Consider the following 20,159-nt stretch of genomic DNA (forward strand, 5'->3'; position numbering starts at 1 on the left):
CAAGGATAGCATGTTGTAGAAATTTTAATATTTTGAGAAAAATAATATTTTTTCAGAATGCATGAAAAGGCTATATTCTGAGTATGAGTAAATGCAGTATCTTCACTTAGCATGAAAAATATAGACATAATATTAATTTAAACAAACTTTACAAGAAATAATTACTGAATTTTTTCCTTTTTTTAAAAGAAATATAAACATGTTGACTTCTTGCCTATTGATGAATGAAAATGGGTATTTTGTGAAAGCTAAGGGAGATTTTAAACATATTTTTTAAATAGTCATGCTCTTTGCTATTAGTTATGCAAAAATAATAATAATTAGTAGTAGCAAATATAAATTTTAGAATGTAGAATACTTGAACTGTAATCCAAACTATAGAAAGCAATGTACTCTACCAAGTAACTGTAACCCAAACCATAGAAAGCAATGTACTCTACCAAGTTTTTCTTTATCAAACATCTTCCTTGCATTTTAATATCAGGTGTTTCCTCAAGCTAATAATTAGACTCTCTGTAGTCACTTATGTTTGTTTGGCCTTTGAATGCCACAGCCTTCATATATCCCTGATCTGGTTAACGGACTTTTGTTTACAGAGTCATTATTAGTCAGTCTCAGGCAGGACCCAACCAGACCCCTTTGAATAAAATATCAAACATACGTAAGACTGATGCTCTTTAAGTCTTACTGTTTCAACTAATTTATAAGTTGATTTAAAGCAGACACCAAATAATGTGGAAGCAGAATGCTTCCCTTATCAATGTATATTTGTTGAGAAAGAGATTAATTGATTGTTCAGACTTTGTTCTACAAGAGAAAAATACCTCCCTGTCCTATTAAAGATGACCTAAAAAGATTCCCAATTTGCTCATAGATCTTTTTATACATTTTCTTATTTTAAAATTTGTATTCATCACCATTCTCCCTATAACAGAAAAAAAAAAAAACCACAAACAGAAAACAACATTAAAAAATACTCTAGGCTAATTCCTTTTAATAGACTAGACACTTGGCTTAAGGAAAGATTATACAGAAATTATAATGATACTATTACAGGAATAATTATCATCATAATAATATTTATTATTTAGTATGTGCCAACCATTATTTTAGAACATAACATATATTTGTTCATATACTATTTTTAGTTAAAGCTAGTCAATGGTAAAAGTACAAGAAAATATTACCAAAAAATCATTGTAAAGGCAAAAAACATAGGATATATTCATATCAAATAGTACCCTTAAAGAAAGGAGACAAAAGAGATATAAAATATTTTTAAATTAAGAAAAACTCACATGGATTGAGAAGTTACTGTATTCCAGGGAATATGTTAAATGTTTATACGCAGTAGCTATTAATAGTTTGCCCTTCGTCATCACCCTATGGGGCAGGTGCTATTATAATCTTCACTTTCCTAATGTGTCACTGAATTTGCTTACTCAAGTGTCAGAAACAAAAATTTCACTCATACCATATTATAGCTGCTTCATATGAAAAAAGTAAGTCTCAAGTCATATATATTTTTTAAAAGTTTTAAAAATAAGAGGGTTATCCAGCATGAAGATATTTTATGCTGGAGCAGATTTCAAATGCAATGCAATTTTTGAAAACCAACTAACAAGATAAAAATCATCCACAGACTATGACAAATAGAAAAGAGTAAATAACTATTCTCGTTCCATTATGCCAGAATAAGAAAGTGCTCAGTAAAACTGTCAATAAGTAAAGACAAAATTAAACTTCTTTTTCTAAGCATAGGACAATTAACCTATGAAAATTACTCATACTAGATGGTAATGAAGCAGGTAGCTTAGTGAAATTGAGTACATATCTGATTCACTGTAATGGAATTTTCAGTTAGATCAGACCACATTTTATTTCAGTCATTCTGAATCATGGCACATGTTGAGTAGCAATAAGGATTCCAAGAGAAAATTGTACTTTTTTTCCTGATGACATGATAATAGTAAATATTCACCGTGTTTGTATACAGGGAAATGTGATATAGATTTCCTTGTAGTGTGCAAATATACAGCTCTCTCTCTAATGTCTACTACCTATCACTTGTGTCCAATAAATTCCAGTTCTGTAAGACATGCCAAAAAGGAAAAGAGGAAGACTATGTAGACGCTTTTGGTGTTGAGAGAAGAGAAGGAGCTTACAGCAATTCTGCATGCAACAGAAGAATGGAATTGTTGTAATGTTGTGGGGTGAAGTGTGGTTCACAAAGTGATGAAAAGCAAGGGCAAGATGTGGCAGAAACTCACTCTAGGAATTGTGCAGTTTTGAAGATCTCCACACTTTGGGTCATAGGGCTTGCATTTTTGTCCAATGACTACTGCATGTGAATAATAATAGACTATAAGTAACTGCCTTGACTTTGAAGTTTTAGTTTCCCTCCTTACAAAATGAAGGGTTGTAATTAGGGGAACTCGTAGGATTATTATTTGTTTATAACATTTGAATTATCATTGCCTGTATCTCATAGAATCCTGTAACAGGATTCTTTGTAAGATAAGTCTAAAATAAACAGAAGTGTTTCAATGATCTCTTGAGATTCACTGTTGATGCAATTCTGGAATGAAGGCCTGTTCTGGGTTTTCATACTTTTACTGCTCCTGAAACTGTTCATCCTTGGGCAAGAGGACATTCATATGATTTTGATTATTCAGATTACATATTACAAGTTTGAACATGCTGACATAGCATGAGTAGATTTTTCTTCAGAACAGTCTATGTTGCTAAATTTGTCAGTTATATTTAAGCTTTTTTGCTCCCATCACTTATATGTTCCCGTTTTTCTGCAGATCACTGAATTACAGTAAATTGAGGTTCAATTAAAATCTGAGTTAATGACCATGATTAATTTGTTAACACTGTGTTCAACTGAGAGAGGGCCTATTATTCACATAAAACGGCATTCAAGTTGAAATTGAAATGTATAGAATAGTAACTTTTGCAAAAGTTATACCATAAAGATTTTATGGATTCGACTTCATTACTTTTTGAACTAAAGTTTTTATTAAGTAGAATATTAATTATGAACACTAATTTTACTTTAATTGTAAATGCCACTTCTTTCTTGTTTTACTTTTTCTTTTTTTTTTTTAAGATCTGGATAATGTGGAGGGCATTGCTGTGGACTGGATTGGAAATAATCTTTACTGGACCAATGATGGCCATAGGAAGACCATTAATGTGGCCAGGTTGGAAAAAGCTTCTCAGAGTCGGAAGACTCTTTTAGAGGGTGAAATGTCTCATCCCAGAGGAATCGTGGTGGATCCAGTTAATGGGTATGCAATATTTGACTAGCTTTATACAAGAAAAATGACAATAGATAACTTTGTTTTTTACATATTTAATAGTAGTCAGTTTTATTTAAATTCATATGTATAGCTGAATTTACACACAAATGGTGTTAGTGGGTCAAGTTACAGATTTAATGATTTTTTTGTCCTAGAGAATGCACTAAATAAACACGTCAAATACATTATCCTGAAATAGATCACTGCATACAAATAAATTACTTGATTTATTCAAAATTAGCACTATAATATATTTTAAACAGCCCATCACCAAGGTGAGTAATCAATTCAATCAGAAAATCAATCAATTTTATATTGTAAAGGCTATTGAAATTTAATGTATTCAAAAAATGCAAAAGTTTTTATATATTTCCCGAAGGCCATTTTATTAAATGGGTTACTATGCTACTATTTTGTAACCCTCACAGTAATCCTCTGAATTAGTTGTTGTTCTCCTCCCTAATTTATTAAGGTGAAAATGACAACTGCCTTGCCAAACACCATTCAATTAGTGAAAGACTGGGTACATTTATTCCCGGGGTGTCTGTCTCTATGACTTGACTCTTAGCCACTAAACTTCACTGCTTTTTGTTCGTCTAGGGTGATAATCACATAATTTTAGATACCAGCATAATTTCCATATAGGGGCATCATTTTATAATATGTATTACTTGTTTTAGAATGGAATATTTTGTCCAATTCTTGGTAATATGTTTTCTTTTGATTTTTATTCAGAGCTGTTACCTGATCACAAAACTATATTTACAGAAATATCAAAGAAGAAGGAAATTTTAAATAGTATTTTATAATTTAAAAAATGTTCTTTTTCTTGCATATTTTACATGCACAGTTTTTTGATGTGTTTTTCCCTCCATGGCTTACACATTATTATTTTAAGGCATCACAAAATAGATATTCTTTACACTTTAATGCACATATACAAAAAATATGTATTGGATAGGAGGCATGTGAATCCCTTATAAACTGAGATCACCAGATTGCAGTTCCTGGAATTGTTTGTGTTGAGACTAACTCCAAATACAACCAGGTGCTTCTTCCTAGGCAGTGAGTGAACTCATTGTAATTGTTTTCATAGCGCATAATTATAAAGTAATTTTGGTGATTTTATGTGTGGATTCTATAATCATATGTTAAACCAGTGTTAGTTTTTGAGGAGAATTGTTTATTCCACACAGTTCAAATCTATTTGAAGAAGGAAATTTCAAATCTGTCTTAAAACAGCATCTTCTTTCTCACTGTTCTGTTAGAGAAAATGTTTTGTGATAGAGTAAAGGGGTCTCTGTTGTGCCCAAAGAGATGACATAAATGTGGAAGTCATAGAAACATATAATTTAGAGCCCACTAGTTCCATCTCTCTTCTCAAATTTATAAATCCTCTTCAACATCTCCCAAGTGTGTAGGCATCCATATTACGTTTAAAACCTATAGTATCTACATACTTCAAGCTATCTGGAGACAATTCTGATTAATAAAATTTTTTTTCAGTAAGACAGTGTTCGCATCCCTGTAATGTCTTCCTACCAACTGTCCCTATATACAGGTAATAAAGGCAATAAATATTATTTAAAATTAGTGTAACTGAGCAAAAGAGGAAAGAGCTTATTTTGACTCATCTTCAGAAATGCTGGGGATAGACTTCATCAGATGATTACATTTGAACAGGCCTTGAAATAAAAGGTAGAATTTTTCTTGGTATATTAACAGAAGGCCAGATTAGCCTATGTTTTATGTGAAGAATATCCAGAGTCCCATCTAGAAAAAAATATTTGTATTAGTTCCTGCTTATTTTATAGGTTATATTTCTATTCTGTGTGTTTAAGAATTCTCTTCATTTGGTATTGATTGTAAAGCTTTCATAATATCCTTTTTTTTTTTTTTTTTGAGACAGAGTTTCGCTCTTGTTACCCAGGCTGGAGTGCAATGGCGTGATCTCAGCTCACCGCAACCTCCGCCTCCTGGGTTCAGGCAATTCTCCTGCCTCAGCCTCCTGAGTAGCTGGGATTACAGGCATGCACCACCATGCCCAGCTAATTTTTTGTATTTTTAGTAGAGATGGGGTTTCACCATGTTGACCAGGATGGTCTCGATCTCTTAACCTCGTGATCCACCCGACTCGGCCTCCCAAAGTGCTGGGATTACAGGTGTGAGCCACCGCGCCTGGCCCCTTTTTTCCCCTTTTTTTTTTTTTTTTTTTTTTTTGAGACAGGATCTAACTGTCACCCAGTCTGGAGTGAAGTGGTGCAATCTTGGCTCATGGCAGCCTCGATAGCTTGGGCTCAAGTGATGGATTCTCCCATCTCGGCTTCAGCTTTGGGGCTAGCTGGAATTACAGGTACGAGCCACCGTGCCCAGTAACTTACTGTAATTTTTATAGAGCTGGGGTTTCGCCATGTTGCTCAGGCTGGTCTTAAACTCCTGGGCTCAAGCAATTTGCCTGCCTTGGCCTCCTACAGTGCTGGAATTACAGGTGTGAGCCATGGTATCTGGCCCACAATACACATTTAAGCAAAAATTATTAAATTTGTAGATGATTTTATATACATATATATATTCTCTGTCAGATTGACATTACTTAGAAAGATAGTTTTGTTTAAATACAAATAATTTTAGGTGATGGATCAGTTCACAAACAACTCCTGTATTCAAATAGTAAAAGAATATGCAGTATACTTAGAATACCCAGATTTATATCGTGTGTGTGTGTGTGTGTGTGTGTGTGCACACAGGCACATGTATGTGTGGTTTGGTTCACAGAAAAAGAAGTGCATTGCCATGATCAAAAGGAGAAGCTATAGGGAAGGTAACTACTATATTAATAAGTTATAATTTAACAAAAATAAAACTGCATTGATTGACCACATATATATAAATTTCAGGAAAATATCAATAGAGATAAAAAGATTGCATATTTCACTTTTGTGTAGTTCATTTATATAGCTGATGTCAAGTACTTACACATAACTAACATAGAATTAGGGCAAATAGAATGACTATCCTTTTTGTTACCAAGTTGTCCCAATTTTAAAAATCACTTTAAGAAAGTACAATATACAAGATAGAAATATTTCCATGTTTATTCCTAGGATTAACACAATTCAACAGTCTCAATATACTTCCTTTGGTCTCAAAAGGCATATCAATATAATTGGAAACCGTTAAGAGAATTTAGAAAGAGCTTAATTGGTATGAAATAATGGGCAGTGTTGTTCATCCTCAGTTTTCCTAAGTCTGCCAGTTTCGATCGCAGTAGGATTTTTCGTCATGGTGACAGACTTTTTCCAAATGCACTTAGAAATTCTTAGGGTCTAGAAATGGGGGAGACAGGGCATCTAATAAGAGTATTTCAAGGGTCAGCAGCTTAGAAAAGATTTGAGACTTATAAAGTTCTATATGAGATGGCTGGATTACACCTACACTTTAATTAATAAACTCAGGAACTTTCACATGACCCTAAAAAAACACATGTGGTGGGTTTTAACCTTATTCATGAGGGAATTGGAACATTAGTTCAAGGGCCCCTTTCCTACTGTTAGAGCTTATACAAAAGATTTGTTTTTAAAGGCAGATGCTTTTGTTTGAGATAGAAATTAAAGCTCAAAATCTCAAGGTCGTTCAACCTGCTATTATTAAACTTATGTGCAGCTAAATCATCTTCTGTAGATTTTGGGATAATAATAAGCAGCAATAAAGCATAGATAATTTGCATCAAGAAGACAAATTAGACCTGGCCAAACAAACCCAGTATGACTGTGCCCTTTAGAACAAAGGCAGTCCAATTACCTGTCTTAAAAAATAATAATTCATCTGAGATTAAATAAAGTCTGGAGTAGATCATTAACTGTGCCATGAGTTCTCATGTCAGTTAATCTGGTTTTTAATCACATAATTGATTATATACTTTTTGAAGTAGACAACATTTAAAATAGTAATGATCCAGAAAATCATTTTATATATTTGGTATCGATACCCTCAAAAAATAGATATTTGGCACGTACTGTCAGGTTCATTAATGTATGAAGCCAGTAAGCGCGAGAGTGGTGGTAGTGGCTTTTCTGTAATAAGTGTAAATGCACAGTTCTACCAAACAAAGCTTTACTTTCCTTAAAACTTCACAGCTGTCCTTTCTTTGACAGATAAGCACTTAAATAGGAGAAGAAATCGGAATGTAACTAGAATTCATGGTAGTGCCAAATCTGAGGAAATGTCTATACTGTGGCTGGTTGTAATAACCATATGCATTTTTTAAATGTCTTAGTTGGATGTACTGGACAGACTGGGAGGAAGATGAAATAGATGACAGCGTGGGAAGGATTGAGAAGGCCTGGATGGATGGATTCAATCGGCAGATTTTTGTGACTTCAAATATGCTGTGGCCAAACGGTTTAACTCTGGACTTTCACACCAACACATTATACTGGTGTGATGCCTATTATGATCATATTGAAAAAGTGTTTTTGAATGGAACTCACAGGAAGGTAAAAGACAAATGCTGCTGTTTTCAACCCACAGGCTTCTTTTTTTTCACAGAACCTTGTTATGTTGTGTTAAAAATACTTTCAAGTTTATTTTTTTCTCCTCTGAAGTGGCTGCCAATAGTCTCCATGGGGTGGCTAAAGGAGGCTGAGCATTAAGTAGTGCAGCTGGCACTTGCCTCTGGGAGACCAGTCCCAGCTCACTGTGGTATGCCAGGATTTGTGGGAGTTTTAAAAGAAGCTCTCAGGATATCAGAGCTGTTTTAAAATGCAGTTTGTCTACATATTGATGAGTTTTCTATAACCAACCAACCCCACTCGATCCAAATATGTTCAATATTTTCAGGTGAAGTTTAACATTATGTTTTATGAGGAAGTAATTACACTGTATTTATTTGAATAAGTAACTTGGTGAAGTTGAAACTTAAAACACATCTTAGGAATGAACTGAACTTCAAGCTTATTAGTATGAATTGGTATCAGTTTCCTCTTGCTTCTTTTGCTAGAGTAACTGCAAAATGATTTTGAAATTCTTAAGTAACATTGAGGATGATGCAGTTGGCTGTGAGACAGAGGCATAGTTGACAAAACATAATCTCTATATTTCATGTTATAATTACCTAATTACACACAACACCAAAACTGACTTTAACAGAAAGTTAAGTAATAGAAAAAGGGAATGTTGGAAACAATGGAAATGCTTCCTTTAACTTACATTTCTTTTCATGTTTTTGGAAAGAAAAACTGCATATTTGGCTAAGCCTACTCATTATGGATTCTGCTTTAGAAATAAAAACTACACTTAATCAGTTAAGACTGTTCAGCTGTTGATTGATTCTAACAGTACTTTAAATATTTTCTCCAAGTAAGTACAATTGGTTGACATTTAACCTCATGTCACATACTTAACAGGTGCTAGATAAATCTTTATGCTTCCTTAGAAGATGTTGGTATGTAAACAACAAACATAATATTTTCATGGCCAGCATATTTTAGCCTACCTAAAAGTGATAAAAACATTAAGAAACCATGTCAGTTATTCAATAGGTGATAATTTGGTAAGAAGAATTCAGTTAAAAGGAGCAAAATTTAAATTTATGACCCTAACTTATTTAGATAATTTTCTAAATTCTCTAATATTAAATGAAATGGATACAAAATCTTTTTCATGTTATATTCAGTATAATTCTGTTCATGGTGAAAGGTGAAAAAGTATTATCATTACTGAGGTATAATTTATTCCCCTTCTACAATCCTACATGTGAAACTGGACTTAAACTTTTATCACATGATTCCTTCATTTAAGGAACATCTAAAAGATATAACTAGAATGTAAATGAATATATTAACATAACCAGAATTTAATTTGCCAGTGAGTTTTATCTATTTACTAATAATAAATGTGCCTGCATTTAAAATTTAAATCTTTATCATCTTTTCTGTCAGATCCAAGATTTCTTCAATTTGCACTGGACCATTTAAAGTAGGAGGATCCTTTTGCTCCCATTGTCATTTGAACATGTTCCATCTGTTGGCTACTGGATGAGCAACAATGTAAAACACATGATTATTGAGATCGATTTCTATCCCAGGATGTGATACTGAAATATCATAAGCAAAATAAACAGGAATAAGAGTTAGGAAAAGTCATTTTAGTATTTGCATTCTTAACCATATTTGAAGTGCCATAGTTGAAAGTATTTAAATGGATAAAATACAGTGATATCCTTCAAACAGGATGCCCTCAAACAAATAAAAATATGCTCACATTGTGAAATCCAATTTTTTAATCTATCAGAGAAAAAGAGTTAAGATATTAGATTATTATCGGTTATACTTATTTGAATATCACTTTCTCTAAATACCTACTTATGTTTCTAAAGGTCAGTTCTGATTTTTCACAATGTGTTTATATTTTGCAGATTGTTTACAGTGGGAGAGAGTTGAACCACCCTTTTGGACTGTCGCATCATGGAAATTATGTGTTCTGGACTGATTATATGAATGGTTCCATTTTTCAACTAGATTTGATAACGAGTGAGGTGATATTGCTGAGGCATGAAAGACCACCCCTATTTGGGCTTCAGATTTATGATCCACGAAGGCAACAAGGTATTGAAAAAAAATAAAATAAAAGTGCTTCTGAGATTCACATATAATAATACTTCGCAGTAGTTATAAAGTTTTATATTGACAGTTTTGCTGCAGTTTTATGATAAAAGACGTCCAATTTGCTCCAAAGTCAATCAAATCATAGGCTTCATTATCATAGAGATTTACTTTTTATTATTCTAAATAGCCTAAGTGATTAACACTGAAAATTCTATGTGAGTAAGGTTTAGGGTTTTCTCCAAGTATTTCTGTTTTTTCATGTGATTTTCATTTAAGAAGACTATTAGTTATTTAAAGTAAAACAATTCTCTTAATGTTTTTAAAGAGTAAGTGTTGTGAAATGTGAGAACCTCCTCAGTTTGAGAGAAAACTATTGAAAAATTAAAGATGCAATATATAAGAAAAATATTAATTTAAAAGTATCGTTGTACATTTATCTGATTAATTTCAATGTATATTTAAAGAACATGTAATTTGTTTAGATGGCACAGAAGTAAAAGCATGTATAACAATATCCATGTCTTCTTAAAATCAGATATTACATTATGTTTTGTTTGTATGAGTTGTTAATACTTATTAGGACATCTACACATAGCATTACTGAGAATTTAGGTATTTTGATTTGAAGTGGCTTTGAAATTAAAAAAAATAATTTAGGTTTTGAACAAAGAAAACAGTTTAGTGAGTTATGTGGTAGGTTTTTTATGAGTCTAAATAGTCATTGTTCCTTTTTTAAATAGAGATATCCTTGTAAAAATTTAATGAGCAGGAAGTTCAATACCTTTAAGATGAATAAATTATATTCCGAATTTCCTAACACATATGCTATCAATAGGAAATTATCTAGCAACAGGGTTTTTGAAGATATTTTGGCTGAAACAGCGATTCTAAAGTGAAATATCTCATTCAAAAGCTTCAGATATTTTTTCCCCATTATAATAAAATTGCTTCATTGGGATACAAATGAAATTGTAAAAAATAATGGAAATGTATAAAATAAGAAATATCAATAGCTGATAAAAGATGAAATTATCTTTTAAAAGAATAAAACTAAAATTATTTGGATGGCACAAGCCAAAGCTATGGACAAGAAATAAGGAATAGAGATAATTGCCTGGATAGATTAAAAGGTAATATCTTGCTATATTCATATAAATCCTGCACCCCTAACACACTCTTGTAGTTTGCCTACACTAATAGGAGCCAAGACTATGAATTGGAACAATCCTTTTTATATTTTGAAGGATCTAGCTTTCAAGATTATAGTTCTCTCTAAATTCACAATCTAACCTTTTCATGATCACATTCTCCATTTCCCTTCTCTTTAGAATTGTTTTTCTTGAATGTCATTTCTAAATTTCCCTCGCCAAAGTCCATAACAATTTTATCATCTTCAGATTCTTTAAGCTTCCAATTGCTTTAGTGTGTTGTTGAAATAAATGCAACACATGTAGTGATAAATGCCCTGGGCTTAAATCCGGGTCCTAACATCTTCTTTTGAAACTTTGGACTCATGACGAAAGATTTAACAAAAATAAGAAATATTTTCTTCATAAAATTTCCATGATGGTTAAATAGCTAATTGTTATATAAAAGCAAATCTTACACAGCATTGTACCTGACAAGCAAATGATCATAGGCATTTTAAATAAATATGCAATGGAATAATGTATCACAATAATGTACATAACTGTGATAGAGAATGTTTTTGGTGTTCTGAAAGGTGTCATTGATGTATAATAGTGCAATGTTATTCCTTAGGCAGGCAATGGTCTTTTAAAAGTACCCTTTTCCATTTTAATTAAAGGGACATTAAAATAACTGTGCTCTGACTACTAAATTATTTTTCAACTCTTATTGTAGAAACCGTAATGTTTTGTCTTACTGAGTAAATGTATTGAGAATAATTAATTGATAATTTTTTATTAACTTAGGTGAATTAATCAATTGATTTTTCTACCACGTCTTCATATACCTAAGAATTACCTAGTACTTAACTACATGTTTGAACAAGCAATAGAATATGGAAAGGATTCCTAGTTAACACTATTTTTTTTCTCAGTCAAGGGACATTGATATTAGATAATCTACCTGAGTTCTAAAGTTTTAGTATTTTTTACTACCTTGATAAAAGTAGCTGAATTATAAAGCAAAATGCATTCAGATATTTAGATATGGGTATTACAATTTTCTCCCAATGGTGTTACTCTTTGGATCTTTTGAACATTAGATATTAACATTTGAAAATAGATGATCAGTGCCCCAGAAATGTTGGTTTCATATTGTCCTGTTAGTCTGTTTTTATTTTTTTCATATGGATAAAATTTTATTTTTTTATCCATATGAAATTGGATAGAAAACCAATTTCTATTCGATTGAATAGAAAACCAAATCTCTACATAGTACATATCTCCTTTTCTTACTGGAATAAAAAAAGCTTGCCTTAAGTAGCCTTATAGTCTCTCTCTCTCTCTGAGATAATACAAACTATATGACTTTATTTATATATGTAGTATATATAGACTATTTTATTTATATATGGTTTTAATACATGGGGATAGATAGTATTAATACACACACACACACACATACACACACACGCCACCTGACAAGAACACCATAAAAAATATTCAAGAATGATAATAATGTAATATCTATTCATTTTAGGTTCAGTGTCAGAAAATTAATCAACTAATAAGATTCCCCCTCACTCTTCATATTAGAAGATACTTGTCAATGGCCGGGCATGGTGGCTCACACCTGTAATACCAGCACTTTGGCAGGCTGAAGGGGGTGGATTACCTGAGGTTAGAAGTTCAAGACCAGCCTGGCCAGCATGGTGAAACCCTGTCTCTACTAAAAGTACAAAAAGTATCCAGTTGTGCTGGTGGGTGCCTGTAATCCTAGTTACTCGGGAAGCTGAGGCAGAAGAATTGCTTGAATCCAGGTGGCAGAGGTTTCAGTGAGCCCATAACATCCCACTGCACTCCAACCTGGATGACAGAGCAAAATTCTGTCTCAACAAAAAGAAAAAAAGAAAAGGAAAGAGACTTGTCAAATTACTTGGAATATACCAGCTAATTTTAGGAAGGTAGATATAAATAAATAACATATTAAACAGAAAGCTATCTCTAGGAAAGAATTATTAGGTAACTCTTTGGGAATTACCATCAAGAAGTTTCTCTCATATCCTACTGTTATTTCTACTGTTAAAATTTATAAGCTTTCCTTTTTCATTAACATTGGATATCTAGAACAAAGTTTTAAAGCTTTCATCTGGTGTTCCTCATGTAAAGATCAGCAATTGTGTAAAATAACAGACTTTCCTTTTTATTTTCTAGGTTCAAAAATCACACTTTGATTTGTTTGCATATTTTGGGGAATGAGATAATCAAAACTAAGTAATATTTTAATAAGCATTAATTAAATTCATCATATTGTTTTATGATGAATAGACAACATTTATTAACTAAGAAATAGCTGTAACTGTCAAAACTACCAGGAAGTGGTCTAAGCATTGCTATTTAATTCTAACAGCATATATTTAAAATAGGTACTATCAATTTATATTTTACATATGAGGTGTGGTCACTGGCCCTCAAGAAACAGTGAGCCAGGGATAATACTGAGATTCAAATTCAGGTCTGACCACAAAATACTTTTCTGTGATTAATTTGTGTAGCCAATTTAATTTTTTAAAATTTTATAACTACTATACTTTTAGATAGCAGAAAAAGAAAGTGAATATTCTTTGGTCATTGTAATTTTGTCACTGATGAATTTTGTATTTAAATATATATTTTTACTATAAAGTTCCCCTTGACTACTTTTTTAGAAGCCGGGATTTAGAGATTTTAGGTTACACAGAGCTAGTATAACAAACATACCAGTTTTCATTCACTGTATGACATATTTATTAATCACATTGTTTTATAGGTTTAATAAGCTTTTGGTTTGGTGATAGGGCCATCATCACAAAATTTTTCTTTCTTTTAAAATTTCCCATTTTTGAGATAATTACCAAAAACACCCCAAAACTAAGGAGTCTCTTAATATAGATATATACATACCTTTATATAAGTGACTTCATAGCAAGTCAGATATAAATATAATCTTCAATGTGCATCTGATTCTGAAAGAGAGAAAAAAGTATGAAACATTTTATCCTTTCCTCAGATTGACTAACATCATTCAAAGTCATTTCTTCTGGAATTTTACTAGATTAAATGCTTAATTCTCTGGCCTCAGGATCTTACTCTACCAGCCTTTATCTAACTTTTGGAATAAATGGGTTAACTACTGTCCCTTCTAAACTAGAAGCTCAAATGTCTCTACATTAATTAGAAAAAAAAGAGAATTCCCATATTTTTACATTTTTTATATTAACTGCAACAGATTCTCACTTTGCATGTTAGACACTGAGTAGTCAAGAGTCCTGGGCACATATAGAAATGGAGGTTTCTTTGTTCCACCATTTTTAAGAAAATTCAGATTAAGGGAAGACTGACACAATGTAATTCCTTTGTGTTGATTTCTATATTCTCTCATTTGCTCAATAAAAGATATTTTATTAACAAAGTTAAACTTCTAAGGTCTAAAAACATTGAGATGTTAATATAGGCTGGTGAAATGTTTTTACATATTATTTGTGTCTTTACTACCGTTCTTTGGAAGTGATATCTATCCACGTAGATAGATGCACTCCAAATTATTGTTCTTCTCATTCAAACTGTTAACTAAAAGTTGCATTCACACTTATTTGTTTAACTAATATTTATGAAACACACTCTGTACCAGGCACTATTTGTAAGGTAGAAAATAATTTTGCTTCTGGAAGGCACAAGATTGGAGAAAAAAAGACAAACTTTTTGATCAAGCCAGATGGCCATCTTCAACTAGATATTGAAAGCTATTCTTCATTTGCTTTTCTTGCATATTTAATTTTTAAAAACTGTCTGCTTCCTAATAGTAGCAGACTTTTGTTGGTTTTTGTATGTTATATTTAGTATATCTTTTTTGATATAATTTTGTTTTATCATATATAAATAAGTTAGCCTTTGAGAGCACAATTTTAGAGCAAGAAAATCTTATTTCTAATTATTTATAAATAATTATGATAATCATAATGATTATCTAGAAATGATAATTTTATAAGAATTATTTCCTACTTCTACATATAGGTAGTATCATTTAGACTATCAAATATTCAGCATTCCTACCTCTAAATGAGATAAAAACTTTCTTGTCATTTTATTTAAAAATTGAATAAAATATGATGTATATGTAAAGTAACTAGCTCTGAAATTGATTATAAATTTTCATTCATAGCAGCTACTAATATGTTAATAATTATTTTATTGATATTTAGGTATAAAACATTTTTTAGCACTGTTTGAAAAGTAGTAATTTAAACATGTTTTAAAGAGGATGTTTCTACATAAAATATTTTTCTAGCTGTCAGAACTTTAAAAAATAATATCATATAAGTTCTATCTGGAACATATTAAAGTAATGAAATTCAAAAATATATTGGGTCACTATTAAAAAAGACCTAAGTCATTCTGAGGAGACGAAATTATTCAAATTAATTTAAATTTTGGATTTCTATCATGACAGAACAAACAATTCCTCTCTCTTAATATGTAGTATTCACAGAAAAGAAATATATTTCAAAGTTTGACTAATGCTAATTTATTTTTAAATACTTAAATTTTATATTTATTTAGAATGGTATGAGGCACACCAATGAATTACAGAATATGTTCTTTAACATATAATTTCAACATTTCAAAATGTCAGTAATTCCTTATTTCTCACTGCTTAAATTCTTTATATATTTCTCAAAATATATTGAATTAGTTCTAATTTTTCCAGAATCTGAATGCTTAGCACATATACTAAAATTGGAACGATACAGAGAAGATTAGCATGGCCCCTGCGCAAGGATGACACGTAAATTCGTGAAGCGTTCCATATTTAAAATATATATATTTATATATTAAATATACAATTTAATCCTGTACAGAATGTGTACAACATAGAATAATTGTGCATCCTATGAAGCATTGCATTTTTATTCCATGGTCATGTAATAAACATTACCTTATCTGGAAGCTGCTTAAAGCATTTATACATTTCCTACTGGAAAAACTATGTATTAGGTTTAATTACTCTCTGAGTTCAGAAATTCATACTGTAGCATGAATTATTAGCTGTCTTGGCTTTCATATGTATTTTTAAATTTGTTATAAACACTGAATTAAATTTATTTTTCAGGTTAGTGAAATGATAATGTACTTTAGGTAATTTCTTCTGATCTGTGGGTACACAATGATAATCTGTGGTAATGTGTTGAATATTTATTGCATGCAGGGGCATTTTAGAGTTTTCTCACTTCTTATTATCCTCTACATAACACATCCAACCTTTAAGGCTTACAGTCTCAACCTAGTCTGTCACTTTAATCACACTTTCAGTATTTGCACTTTAATTGTTTTATTCTCTTATTGTATGTCTCTAAGTAATTAAAAGCTCTTTATTTTTAATGTTTGAGTAAAATCTTCTGATATAATCAAAATGTTATTTTTTGATACTTTGAAACTGCAACATAGTGTAAAATGATCCTGAGATTACATTACCTATTGGATTGCTAGTGTTGAGTTATTTTTAAAGTTTGATACATTTTTAGGTAAGTGCAGTCATACATGGTGTAGAGCTGGTTCTATCAGTGATGGACTGGTATATGCTGGTGGTCCTATGAGGTAATAATAATGTGTTTGTACTGTACCTTTTCTATGTTTAGATATAGAAATGATATATTATTGTGTTACAATTGTTTACAGTATTCAGTACAGTAACATGCTGTGTACAGATTTGTAGCCTAGAAGCAATAGGCTATAAATCATATAGTGTAGGTGCCGAGAGGGCTCTACTATCTCGGTTTATGTAAGGATGCCCTATGATGTTTGCACAATGGTGTGATTACACATTTCTTAATATGTATGCCCATTGTTAAGTGACACACAAGTGTAAATATACTTTCTTCCTTGCCTTTCCAACTTGTAAGGCTAAATGGCAACCTAAATTGTATTTATTCTTACCAACATCTTTACAGGATTACAGCTAGATAGGAGGAATAGGTTCCAATGTTCTATACCAATGTGGGGTAATGATAGTTAATGATGATATATTATATAGTTTCAAATATCTGGAAGGCAGATGTTGAATGTTCCCAACACAAAGAAATAATAAATGTTTGAGATTATGGACATGACAATTACCCTGATCTGATCACTATACATTACATTTACTGAAACATCACTATGACTATGAGCAATTGTTACTTGTCTATTTAAAAAAAATTACTCAATTTTATCTGAGAGTCTGCAAGGGTGCCTCACATACGTTCATGAATAACACCTTAATGAATTTCCTCTCATGCCTGCTTAATTGATGTCTGTTGTATACCTCATTAGCAACTCTGCTCTTTAGATCCACCAGGAGAACACTTTCACCCTTATGAACTGCACATTTGTTTTATACCAGCAAAGCTGCTCAGTTTTGAGTCTTCACAGATGTCCTGTGATTCCTGGAGTTCTCAATATGCTGACTTTCCATCATACACTGCACAAGAGAAAAGACCTCCCACCTTTGTTCCCAGCACTCATTTGCTTTCTGTTCACTGGGGATCCAAAGCCACATTCTGAGAGCCACCAGTCTACTTTCCAAAGAATTCAGACTTGAATGCAATAGGCCTAATCTGGAAAACTATCCGAGACAGATACCATTCTGCTATCTTTCTCTTTCCTCACCTGGTACCTACCTTCACTCAGATCTCTATCTCCTCCAATTAAGGAGAAAATTCTCCTTATCTACCAATGCATCACATATTTTCAAACAATTTTGAATTTTGTTATGATTTGGCAGAAATCCTGACTATATAATGAAATATATAATATACATAGTCTATATATGTGTACATCTATGTTCATCTCCTAGAAAGAACGTGAATCAGAGTTCTCTGACACAATCGCTTTCTTCCTCTTGCAGGTGACAATATGTGCCGAGTAAATAATGGGGGCTGTAGTACACTTTGCTTGGCTATCCCAGGAGGCCGGGTGTGTGCTTGTGCTGATAATCAACTTTTGGATGAAAATGGGACAACCTGCTCATGTAAGTTCTTTTCATGTTACACTCATTGTTTATTGGGCTCCTTCTGAAGACTAGAAGCAGAAGAAACCAGAGGAATTAAAATGGGACTTAGAGAAATTTAGATAATTACTTAATTTTTTGGTCTATAAATTATTAACTGATTACTTTCTAATATATAGATGAATATTGACAATGATGGTGTTTTGTGGATTTCACTGATATGCATAGTTTAGTTAAAAAAATTGAGTAAGTATATGCCACAGAAGCATACAAGAACTACATTATAAGAAGTCGCAATTAAAAGTGCATTGTTGTCAATTGGATAGATGGTATGTCGATGCACAACATAGGCCTCCAATAACTTTAGATGGCTTACTGACTCAGTTATCTATATTTGCTGGTAAAGAACAAGGACGGAGGCAAAAATGAATTTACAGACTATGCAAATACTGAATTAACTGGATTGACTGATCTAGATTAAGGCAATTTTATTAACTTTTGCTGACATTTCTTAATGTATTGCATCTTATTATTTTTATACGACTTTTGAAATTTGTTCTTTCTACACCATGTGGTGTCCCTGAAGCAAACTAACAGCAACAAGGCTATGTTTGTATTGAGTACTATATAACATTTTTAGAATGACTTAATCTTGAATTGTGTGATAGAGTTCTTCAGAAAAACAGGACAAATAGGATGTATAAAATATGTAGAGAGGAGAAGATTTATTATAAGGAATTGCTTGTGTAATTATAAAAACTGATGAGTATTAAGATCTGCACATGGAAAGCTATAAATCCATGAGAATCCATGGTGTGTATCTAGCCCAAATGTCAGCAGGCTTGAGACCCAGGAAGTGCTGATGTTTTAGTTTATGTCCAAAGACAGGAAGAAATCTATGTCCCAGTTCAGATAGTCAGGCAGGTGAAGTTTATTTTGCCAGTGAGAGGGTCAGCCTTTTCGTTAAACGCTGGCCAGCTGATTGAAGCAAGCCCACCCACACTATTGAGGACAGTCTACTTCACTCACTTTACTAATTCAAATGTTAATATCATCCAAAGCACCCTAACAGACAGACCTAGGATAATGTGTGACCAAACAACTGGGTGCCCCATGTCCCAGTCAAGTTGGCATATAAAATTAATCATCACAAATTGCTAAATAAACATTTCATGTATTTATTTTATCATTTATAATTATTGTCTCTTGTGAGAGAGGAGGGATAAATGTAATAAAAGGAACTTCAGTATATCCATGACATCTTCTCTCTTCTGATGAAGAAAAGATATATTTTTAAAGCATATTTAAGATTTAAGACATTTAAGAAAATATCTTAAAAAATAAAAATCCACTTTTAATGCCACTATTTAGAAATAAACCACTAAGAAATCTTAATGGAGTTTCAAGTTATTTTTACTGCTAGTGATAATAATCGTAGGGAAGATTTAGTGAATGCTTACAGTGGTATGGATGTGACACTCCGTAGCACAGTTTGTGATTCTTATTAGTCTTTACAAAAACGATGTAAGGATGATAGTATTGCTATCTGCATTAGTCCATTTTTATGCTGCTGATACAGATGTACACAAGACTGGGCAATTTACAAAAGAAAGAGATTTAATGGACTCACAGTTCCACATGGCTGGAGAGGCTTCACAATTGTGATGAAAGGCAAGGAGGAGCAAGTCACATCTTACATGGATGGTGGCAGGCAACAGAAGAGAGCTTGTACAGGGAGCCTACCCGTTTTAAAACCATCAGATCTCATGAGTCTTATTCAACATCATGAGAACAGCATGAGAAAGAACTGCCCCCATAATTCAATCACCTCCCATAGGTTTTCTCCCAAGACACATGGAATTGTGGGAGTTACAATTCAAGAGGAGATTTGGGTGGGGGCACAGCTAAATTATATCACTATCTCGCTTTAGAATTCAAATTTAAACTTTTAGACTAATTACTTTCCAAGTTTACATAGTAAGAACAACATTTGGAATTTAGACCCCAAATTCTGTCATTTTTACTTAATATGAGCATAAGCATCTATTGTACCCAAATATCTTTGTAAACATAATTATTGACTGCCTTTCAAACC

The 20,159-nt window shown here is 32.2% G+C and overlaps 1 protein-coding gene and 1 pseudogene across 4 annotated transcripts in view; both read left to right on the forward strand.

Annotated features, from left to right (window-relative positions):
* LRP1B (LDL receptor related protein 1B) overlaps positions 1 to 20,159 on the forward strand; it is a 1,941,900-nt gene that overhangs the window by 1,145,259 nt on the left and 776,482 nt on the right. For all 4 annotated transcript variants that reach the window (XR_013518953.1, XM_078327882.1, XM_078327883.1 and 1 more), the window contains exons 12-15: positions 3,116 to 3,296; positions 7,585 to 7,804; positions 9,724 to 9,913; positions 17,963 to 18,085. Coding sequence is in view for 3 of the 4 variants with exons in the window: in XM_078327882.1 (XP_078184008.1) it covers positions 3,116 to 3,296; positions 7,585 to 7,804; positions 9,724 to 9,913; positions 17,963 to 18,085 (714 nt within the window). In the remaining variant the exon portion in view is untranslated. The remainder of the gene's footprint in view (positions 1 to 3,115; positions 3,297 to 7,584; positions 7,805 to 9,723; positions 9,914 to 17,962; positions 18,086 to 20,159) is intronic.
* On the forward strand, positions 15,795 to 15,893 carry LOC118154877 (U6 spliceosomal RNA; annotated as a pseudogene).

This window comes from Callithrix jacchus, chromosome 6, assembly GCF_049354715.1.
Source record: "Callithrix jacchus isolate 240 chromosome 6, calJac240_pri, whole genome shotgun sequence".
Taxonomy (NCBI): domain Eukaryota; kingdom Metazoa; phylum Chordata; class Mammalia; order Primates; family Cebidae; genus Callithrix; species Callithrix jacchus.